Here is a 10,569-nt window from a genome sequence, read left to right on the forward strand (position 1 = left end):
GACGTCTCAGTGACAATGAATATTCTCGGTTGGAACGATATACAATCAATTACAAGAAATACTGTACAATCAATCTAAGAATAACATAATTTGATGTGATTCCCAGTTAGTAGACAAAATTAGAAAAAAATTGTCAATTTTAAAATTTTCAGGAGTTTATGAAAGACATTGGTAAAGTCAGACTGTGTTGGTTAATCAGCGTATCACTTTTGATTATAATCATGACTTTCTCGTACTCTTATATCAGTAGCTTCTTTTGTTATTGTATTCACCATTCTTTTCTTCTGAAAATGGACTCGGCATCTAAAAGATAAAAATGGAATTAATAAGCAAAATACAATTTTTTTAATTCGACCAAATTCCAACTAAAACTATGTGATACATGTTGTATTTAATCCAAGTCCTATGTGTTATAATGTTAAAAAGAAAAGGTATGCACTCGTTTGATTTTATATTATTTTCTGAAGACTCATAATGTTATTTTTTTAGTTTTACGTTTTCAATCATTCTGCATTTGGAAAATATTAAAAATGTTAATGTATCGAAAAAAATTTAGGTAGAATCGTTTCAATTCATGCAAGCTACGTGTAGTTTTGAAATCACAATCCAGTTTAATGAAGTTTTTTATATCTTTAGTATGTGGTACAACCCAATAACACAAAGTTTAGTCATGATGACACAATTTATATTTTGCAACAAAAATGAAAGTTTACACGTAATGTTTACCGTATATATTTTAGAAAAAATAATAGAAACGAAGCCCCAAACTTACAATTGACCATTTAGACGAACAACTACACTTGTCCCAAAAGCATTTGTATAATTTTTGTCGATGATCTCATTTGCTTCTTTTGGAAAATCATTCCACTTCCCGTCTTCACTTCTCCATTGCCACCTCTTACACGTAGAAAGGTCACTAGTATTCCTAAAATACCGCCTCTTTTTCTTATTCACTAGTGAAGTGTTACTCATATTGTCCTCACTCGTCATGGGAATTGATTCTACGATGCTTGAAAAATTCCCCTGGGAACTGGAGTCGTTGTATGAGTACACAGACTCACTGACAAACCTCGCCTCATCATGTCCTACAATAAATCATGTGAACATAATTAATTTTACTATTTCTTTTTTTTTTTTTTTTTTTTTGTATTGCGTTTCTGTCATGTTTCATAAATTTTATTTTGTATAAGAGATAAAATTGCGTGTACAATCAGATAATATATACATGTAATATTGTATTCAAAAGAGTTATTCCAAACTCATACTTCATTTATATAAACTTCCTTGGGATTGTTTAAAAGTCTACCATGAAGAACGAGAAAATAACAATGTATATATATACATGTATGTATGTCAATCTACTATTATGCATTAATAATTTAAAGACAACAACAAAAAAATTACTTGTTGATTTTTCCCTGGTGGCATAAGGTCCGGTTGCTTTGGCGTCAAGTGAGCGTTTTCTTAACATTTCTTTTATGCTGGGATCAAATGGGTCACTTTATTAAAAAAAAAAATAAAGGATTTTGTTTCCATTGCATGTCCCAGGAAAACTTTAATTAAATAGCAATTTAATTAAACCATCGGTAAGATAAATTGAACTAACCATAACTCTACATCAAATTTGTTTTTATATCCATATCTGTAATTACTCTTGTTTCCATTGGGCCATCTAACCTAAAATAATAATAATGTTTTTAAGTATGATTAAAGCCCTTTGATCATTCAAGGAGAAACCAAATCAGTAATCATATTACATTTTAATAAAAGCATATGAACAGAAAATAAAGACGCGTGGAAATCTTATTTAATTAGGCTATAAGGGCTTAAAAAGAGTATGTTTCAATTGTATAAATGTTGAAGTTTTGAAAAAAAATAAAAGAAATACTTTAAACACCTATAGAGAATGGCAAGTAAAAATAAACAGATGAGTTACAGTGATGTAAAACTATTGTGTGAAATGAGTCAATCAAATTTAATATGAAAAAAATGGCTTAAAAATTTTTAACATTAAATAATTTTATTATATGATACAATTAAAGATATTTCTGACAGAATCTGCTAATAAATTATCAGAGTTACAAACATTTTTTAAAAATAATTGTCCATTTATTTTTTTTTTATTTTGTTTATGGCTTTTGGGGGTATAGTAGGAATAGCACGAATTATTTTAGAGCAAAACATAAATAAAACTGTTTATAATCATATTGTCCAGATGGTCATTATTCATAGGGTATAATTAGTTCTCTTTTACTTTTGTCATACACAAATGGCTGTATAGAATTTATGTCCGAAACTCTTTCAAAATATACGCATAAATGAAGCATAGTTGATTAAATTACTCATTGATTCGATATAACACTACCATTAACCATCCATATCCCGCAACATTACTGTATTACTCACGTAAATCTCTGTTGGTGTTTTCAAACGATACACAGTTCCAACGTTCCCTTTGCCTCCATCTTGATCATCCCATTTCCAGTCCTGACCTTTTCAAAACGTTCAATATGGAATTTAAAACTATATAATTTGCCTTTGAATGCAGTTTGGAACAGAAAATTCTGAATCAGATATTTATTGGTTTGGACAAAAATGTGACGATACATGTAAGAATTCGTTACTCTGGGAATGATGGGGCAAAATACTAATGATATACAAAAGTAAGATAAATAAAAGTGACCAATCATACCTCTTTTAACAAGACACCCAACTGCGATAGGATGGTCTTCGAGTATCCTGGGTTCATTACAGGGTTCAATATCATATGCAGTCTGCAGACCATTGTTTCCATATCTATAGGGCAAATGCAGCCCAGTGTCCCATTCAACGTTTATCCAACCAACTACGTACAAGAATGTAAAATTGATCAGTGGCTATACAAATTGTATAGACAATTTTAGTATATAAACGATTTGATATGAAACATGCCCAATAAGCCATATTGTGATCCAAGCGCAGCTTTAAGGGGTTTGTCTTTACTGAAATTAAGTGCACACTACATTGATATTCATTAATATCAACTTAGCTTAATGACGTTGTTGTTCTGGAGATGAGATATTATTAAGGATTTTTTGGCATGCAGATGCTGGAATTGATTGCAATTTAAGTTTTACTCTGACCAAAGGTATACCTGTAAAACTGATATCCATTCATATGTCTAAATAGTTGAAAAGATCTTTTTTCTTTAAAATCCTATTCCATAAAGAATGGTCGCCCGTGTGGCGCAGTGGTAAGAGCGTCTGCTCTAGAGTCGCGAAGAAAGGAGTCAATCCATACGTTGCGGGTTCGAATCCCACTGTGGCCGTGGAGACCGGTCCTTCGGATGAGACCATATAAACCGAGGTCCCGTGTCGCAGTAGGTGCTGGCACGAAAAAGATCCCTCCCTGCTCAATGACCCTGATCGAGTGCCGAGTATAGGACAAAATTTGCAGCTCTCCACCGGCAAGTGGTGGCGTCTCCATATGAGTGAAAAATTCTCGAGAGGGACGTCAAACAATATACAATCAATCAACAGTCCATATAGAATGAAACGAAATATATCCTCTCTTTATTTTCTCTGTCTCATCATCCAGTTAATCATCATTGTGTCAACAAGACCAAATAAATGCAAAAAGATCGAAGAAAGTTCAACTAAATTAAGTAAATCTATAAAGAAATAATCTATTGTCTTGGCCATGGACAACAAAATTAACGAAAATAACACACAGGTATCCATTATAGATCGGCCACCTCCGTCGTGAGCTTTATGTGTTGATCAGGTATACGGAGAACCACGAAGTCAAATTAAGTATAAGTAAAAGAAATGACCAATTACAAATGGAATCAAACTTGTCAGACAAAATGATAAAACTTAAGATGAATATCCAGATACTTTACGAATTAATCCAGTACCTCTCTTTGAGTGTCCTACAACAGTTCCGATTCCGTGTCCGTCTTGGTTCTTCCATTTCCAATCGGGACCCCGGCGTACACGTGTACCTACACATGGCATTTTCGCATCCCTTTCTTCATATTCCTTTTCCACTTCGATCTCTCTTTCTTCCATCAATGCCAAACCTGATTTGTAGGCATCTCTGTTCTCAATTATTTCACAGACGTCATCCTTTTTTAATATGGTGATATTATTTTGTTTATTAGTTATTAATTTATCAAAAGTTTTAATTGTTCTATAAGAAATAAATGTATCTTCTATTTTAAATATTTACAATATCTACATATGTAAAATATTGATATATAAAACATCTTTATCATTTTTATGGTTATGAAGTGTTTTTTTTTTTTTTAAATAACATACCAAATCTTTTTCAGAAACTATTTTGATTCGACGAATTTCAGATTTAATAGTTTCTCTTGAAAACTGATCTTCTTCCGGAATTCTATTTAAAACTTTCGATGCTAAGTCCTTAAAAAGAGATAACTTTGTAAGAAATGAGTAACATATTGAACAATTATTTTTTAATATGAATCGACTCCTTGGCAAAAAAGATACCAAAGTTAACACGTATTAATGATTGTATAGGATTTATTGTAAGCATTGGTATGTGCTTACCATGTTAACTGCATATCTACCAAACTGTTCAGCCTCGGTGAAAGGAATTATCTTTCCTCCATCTGATGCCAAAACCATCGTTCCCAAGAAACACTGAAAAATACACCGACGAAAAAGTCAAGAAGTTTTGGAAAACAATTATTAATATGTTCTTGGCATAAAAGTGTAATAGGCATTGTGTCAAAACACAGCATAAGCATGAATACCTATACCTGAATTTTCCTAATTAATTTTCATTTTATACTCACAATGTCCGGATCTGTTCCAACTGGAATACAGAAGATGGGGTTACCTCTTCCTAGTTGTTTCGCTATATTGATAACTGCATCGCTAACCTTTTATAAAATCATAAAAAGAAAAATCTAGTTTTTATGATTCATTTTTGAATTGCAAAAGATTCTTCCTTTAAAAAATATCCTTATAAATATTTTGGAGGTTAAAATTTTTAAAATAGAAAAAAGCAATGTTACTGAGGACCTTATTTAATTTAACCCTGTAACTTTTGAAACAACTTAGAAAAAAGTTAAATATTTTTTGGACCAGGTTTCTTATAATGATAGTGTGATTTTTCACTTTGGTCTGAGTAAATCAAGTCAAGAATTTCACATCCCTGCAGCTTTCCTGAAATGTCTTACAAAACAGATATTTTTTAGCTGCAAGTAAAGGAAAAAAACCTACATGGCAAAAATTTTAGATAAAGTTGTTATAAACGTTCGAAGCTTTATTTTATGACGTCGCTCGCGTGATGCAGTGGATAGAACGTCTCCTCTATCTGCTCTAGAGTCGTGGATTAAGGAGTTGATCCTAACCTCACGGGTTCGAATCTCACTGTGGGGCGTGGAGACAGCTTCTTTTGATCTTCAGATGAGACCGTAAAACTGACCTCCCGTATCGCAGTACATGAAGATGCAGACACGTAAAAGATCCCTAACTGCTCAATGGTAGTAAGTGCTGAGTATAGTTCAGAGATTGTAGCCCTCCAATGGCAAAAGGTGGCGTCTCCATATGAGTCAAAAATTCTCGAAAGGGACGTTAAACAAATCAATCAATCAATCAATCTCTTTTGTCAATATCACCAACGGGCCACCCTACTTTTTCTTAAGTCTTTTTTCCTTCAGTCTGTTCATCTTCCATTTTTGTGCAAGCAAAACTTTTGTTTCTGGACAATATTTCTTAAGTTTCACAGGTTTTGCAATGATACTTTTTTTTATCACTTATCTTTATTATTTGAAAAGAACTCTTAATTTTGAGATCCAATGTACAAGGTCAGAGAGGTGATAAAATAGAAAATAGAATCTTTTTTGTATCAATATCGAAAGCAAGAATATGAACTTTGACATAGGGCGACATTTTTTTAAGTAGGAGTATAGTCTAGATAAATTAAGACATATAATGAGCCTCGTTAATTACAATAACTCATGTGGTAAACTATCAAGAAATCATCTCTTTTAATCTGATGGTGAACTCACCTCATCATAACCACGTGATTGGTAAATCTCGTGACCGTTTTCGTCACAGAGATCTGTCGGTTTACCATCGGTGATAACGACTATTCTTGTTCTCACGTGAAATGATCCAATGTTTGAGTAAGGAACTGTAAAATAATGTCATTTTACATGTACTTCTTGATTACAGAATGGATAACGGATTGCAAGTTGAAATAATTTCACTTTACCTGTTTGTATACCTGACAAACACATGATAAGTCCTGCTTCTAATTTGCTATCGCCTCCACATTCTATGCTATCTGCAGAACAAGGAATTTCAATTGCAATTATATGTTTTCTTTATAATTATCTATTGGTATAAAAATTTGGAGAATTATGGATTTGTTCTCACCTACACATCTGGATATAGATTTGTAATCTTTGGAATAGTACTTAAGAATCTTCACGTCATCTCCAAAAGTTATCACAGACACATTTTCTGTTATTGATGGATGCTTAGAAAACTCTAGAAAGGATACATGTAAATAACGTTCTAAAAATATAATCCATATATACAAAAACGATTTTGTTTGTAACTTTTTGCATTAGTGAAGCTTTTTGCTATTTAAGAAGTAATGTTTACCGTTAATGATATCCTTGAATGCCGTTTTCATTTGTTCCAGACCCTCTCCCGCCATGCTAGCCGAGGTATCAAGCAGAAAGACGGTAGTGACGTAGGTACCATATGGGCAGCCATTTTTATATAAACTCCTACTGTCTACAAAAGTATTATCAATGCTGTAAATAAAAATATTTAGAATGCTCATTCTGAAATTATTTTCCTCTGCCATCAAAAACATAATACAAGAAATAAAACCTTCAAATTTATTTAAAGTATAAACGAAACTAAATCAACAGAAGAAAATGTTAAAGCCAATCAAACAAGCAAATGTTTATAGATTCAAATGAATGTGAACTATTAGAATATAGGCCATGTTTAAAATGGTTTCTTTTCACTTTGCTCAGGATAAAGTTTAATAATAAACATTAACTCTAAAAGAGAAGAAACATGAAACTAGAAAAAAGAAGACCTGATTTTATTATAAAACAGCTTACTGTTATTAGATTCTTCATGAAGTCGGCTCATCCATCGATTTCTGATGCTGATTTCCATGTCTTCTGAAAAAAAATTAAAAACTGATAAAAGGTTGAATTTTCGAACATTTATATTTATTTTGCAAAATTTCTAATTCAAGTTGTAGACTTCTATAAAATATATTTCATTAAAATTATAAATATCTGGCATTTAGTTTCGTTGGTGAGAAATCCTGGATTTCCTTTTCGGATTTTAAACTCACTGCCATTGTATTCGACAGGAGTATGAATTCAAAAAAGTTATTTTGATACATGTTATTTTGAAATACATTATATGCTGTAAAAATAAAATTTCCGTATTTTTAAACAAAGGAAAATCCTTATCTTAAATCTAATCTAAAATCAGTTAACATTAAATTTTGAAAATTCATGTTCATTAAATGTAGTGAATTCTTGGATTTTCAGTTGATACTTTACAGAAACTACAAATCCCTAAAATATCGTTTACTTTCGACTTTAAACATATCAGATATGATAAAGTCAAGGTACCCATACTTTATCCACATGAAATAAACGACGCTCAAAAGACAGAGGACTTGGGTTTTGATGGTCCCCATGCTCATTCTGCAAAAGGATATCATTATCTACCCAAACTATTGCAGAGATTAGGCCATTTCTGACAAATGGACTGTTTTCGTTGCAAAAAAAAACTTGCATGGTAAAAAATATAAGAGTCCGAAAATATTTTAAGCTTCTGTGACAGAACGCTAAAGAGCATGTCACGTGATCGCCTATATCACGTGATCCGCGCATGGTCAGAATGGTTGCAGATGCGCATTAAAATAGGAGAGGACTACTTTGAAACATTTTCAACACTGAAACCCCATATCATTTCTTTTTCGGAAATTTTTCAATTAGTTCGCGAACTTTTTGATCACCCCTCGTAATTGCAATTTGCCTCAACTACTTATAAATGGTAAATATAAAAATAAAAAATCCAGATAATATGAAAAAGTTGTACTAGTATCTCTTCTTTCAAATGATGTCACCCGAGTGGCGCAGTGATTAGAGCGTCCTCTCTACAGCCGCGAGGCCGAGAGCCAATCCTTACGTCGCTGGTTTGAATCCAACTGTGGGACGTGGAGACCGGTCCTTCGGATAAGACCGTATAAACCGATGTCCCGTGTCGCAGTAGGTGCTGGCACGAAAAAGTTCCCTCCCTGCTCAATGGCCCTAAGTGCCGAGTATAGGACAAAATTTGCAGCTCTCCACCGGCAAGTGGTGGCGTCTCCATATGAGTGAAAAATTCTCGAGAGGGACGATAAACAATATACAATTGATCAATTAATCTTTCAAATAATCATCGTAAATCAATATATAAATTTACTCTCCGACATGCATCTGATCGTGTGTATTGGTTACTGTAAAGACGGATGTTACATGTAACCCCCCACCCCTGATCTTTTTTAAGATATACAGTAGTTGGCCATAAGTATGTTCCCAAAATGGCCGACGTTTTCCGTAAACTTAAGTACATATCAAAAAGTAAAACCTAAATTTAATTATATGTAACAGCATAAAACTAACCTTTATGACTAGTACTTTGTGATGTGTCCCTTGGCTTTCAAAACTGCCCTAATTCGTTTGGGTAGACTTTGATATAAACTTCTTATATAGTGAAGCGGTAAAGAGGACCAGATTTCATGAACGATGCGTTCCAGGTCTGCTTTGTTTTTAATGTCATGTACGCGTCTCTTAATCCGAATTTTCAATACTCTCCAAATATTTTCTATAATATTAATATCTGGGCTCTGTGCAGGCCATGGTAATACTGGAATATTGTTTTGCGTTTTCCAATCATTACAAACCCTAGAAACATGGCAAGGGGCATTATCCTCCTGGAAAATCCAGGCATCATTTCCGAAGTTTTTAGCAACGACAGGCCACAAATTATTGTTCAGAGTTTCAATATAAACATTAGAGTTCAAATTTCCTTCAACAGATGTAAGGGTGCCCACACCATTGTATGTTATACACCCCCAGAACATCGCGGATATCACTCCCTGCCTCTCCCTGTCCAAACGTATTCCCGTACATTCCCCAATCAAACGTTCATCAGATTTCCTCCAAACATAGATTTTCTTATCCTCACCTATTATAATATTTGTCTCGTCACTAAAAATCACTCTACTCCAATTATTCTGCACATTCCAATGTAACTTTTGTCTACAAAATCCCACACGTCGAGAGCGATTCACTTTTCTGATCGTAATCGTTTTGGAAACAACATGTCGTTTGTATTCACTTTCAAATAATCTTCTCACAGTCCTAGAGGATATTTTAACAACTGCAGAATTGTTGAATTTACTTGTGAGATCCTCTAATGTTTGCCGACGATTGCCCCGAACCATGCGAACGAGTCGTCGTTTCGCCCTGTCATCAAGTTTTCTTTGCCTGCCGCTTCGCGGTAAGTTTTCTGTGTTCCCCCGCTCACGAAAACGCTTTAAAAAATTACTAACTGTTCTCCTATTCAAGCCTGTTATTTCTGATATTTGTAACTGGAATGATCGCTGTTATATAAATTAATGATGATGTTTTTAACATCTTGTGTCAATTCCTTCCCTCGCTTACCCATATCTCCAAGCAGACGATATGTAAACAATAAACCGGAAATCAATTAAGGACGCTTATTTTAAAACCTCTACCACTACAAAAACTTTATTTCCGGATGTTTAGTTTCGAGAAAAAACGAATGTAATATTGCTAAAAAGTTTTTTAATCTCAGAATTCTCAATGCGATTGAAGAACGTCGGCCATTTTGGGAACATACTTATGGCCAACTACTGTACTTAAGGCCTATAAGTTGTTTTTACAAAATGCTTTCTTATATTATGTAATGTCTGCCTTATAGTAATGTATGTGTACCATACCATGGATCCTGATCAATACAATGTACGAGAGGGCTTAACGTTAGCTTAATAGCATTTGCATTTCCACCTTTTAAAAAATGACATCAGAGTAAAATTAATGACCCTTCTGTCCTTACAACTTGTAGTCGAAAGTTAGTCTTTAAAAAAACCTCTAACTGATTGTTACACATTCTTGATTGATTGATTGATTGATTGTTGTTGTCGTTGTTTAACGTCCCTCTCGAGAAATTTTGACTCATATAGAGCTGCGACGGCCACCACTTGCCAGTGGAGAGCTGCAAATTTTGACCTATGCTTGACACTCAGGGCCATTGAGCATGGATGGAACTTTTTCGTGCCAGCACCTTCTGCTACAGGGGACCTGGATTTATAGGTCTCATCCGAAGGACCGGTCTCCACGTCCATCAGTGGGATTCGAACCCGCGACGTAAGGATCAACTCCTTACTTCGCGACTCTAGAGCAGATGCTCTAACCACATGCGCAACGCGGGCGACTACACATTTTTGAAACGACGCAAATCGAAAAGATTTTTTACACAATATCCTTTCGTTCTCCATGTCAAT

At 33.9% G+C, this 10,569-nt stretch overlaps 1 protein-coding gene across 1 annotated transcript; it reads right to left on the bottom strand.

Annotated features, from left to right (window-relative positions):
• Window positions 1-110: 110 nt before the first annotated feature.
• LOC134242977 (uncharacterized) lies at window positions 111-7,200 on the bottom strand. Its single transcript, XM_062725189.1, has 15 exons — window positions 7,097-7,200; window positions 6,624-6,758; window positions 6,393-6,506; window positions 6,229-6,300; window positions 6,023-6,147; window positions 4,802-4,888; window positions 4,554-4,646; window positions 4,299-4,406; window positions 3,896-4,106; window positions 2,693-2,845; window positions 2,407-2,492; window positions 1,607-1,677; window positions 1,405-1,499; window positions 773-1,085; window positions 111-303 (listed from the first exon to the last, which is right to left on the bottom strand). Exons 1-15 carry the CDS (start codon window positions 7,152-7,154, stop codon window positions 204-206), a joined length of 1,821 nt encoding a protein of 606 aa, XP_062581173.1. The 5' UTR covers window positions 7,155-7,200; the 3' UTR covers window positions 111-203.
• Between the last annotated feature and the right edge of the window lie 3,369 nt (window positions 7,201-10,569).

This window comes from Saccostrea cucullata, unplaced genomic scaffold, assembly GCF_032062105.1.
Source record: "Saccostrea cucullata isolate Sc308-1 unplaced genomic scaffold, CSIRO_AGI_Scuc_v1 ctg4622, whole genome shotgun sequence".
In the NCBI taxonomy this organism is placed as follows: domain Eukaryota; kingdom Metazoa; phylum Mollusca; class Bivalvia; order Ostreida; family Ostreidae; genus Saccostrea; species Saccostrea cuccullata.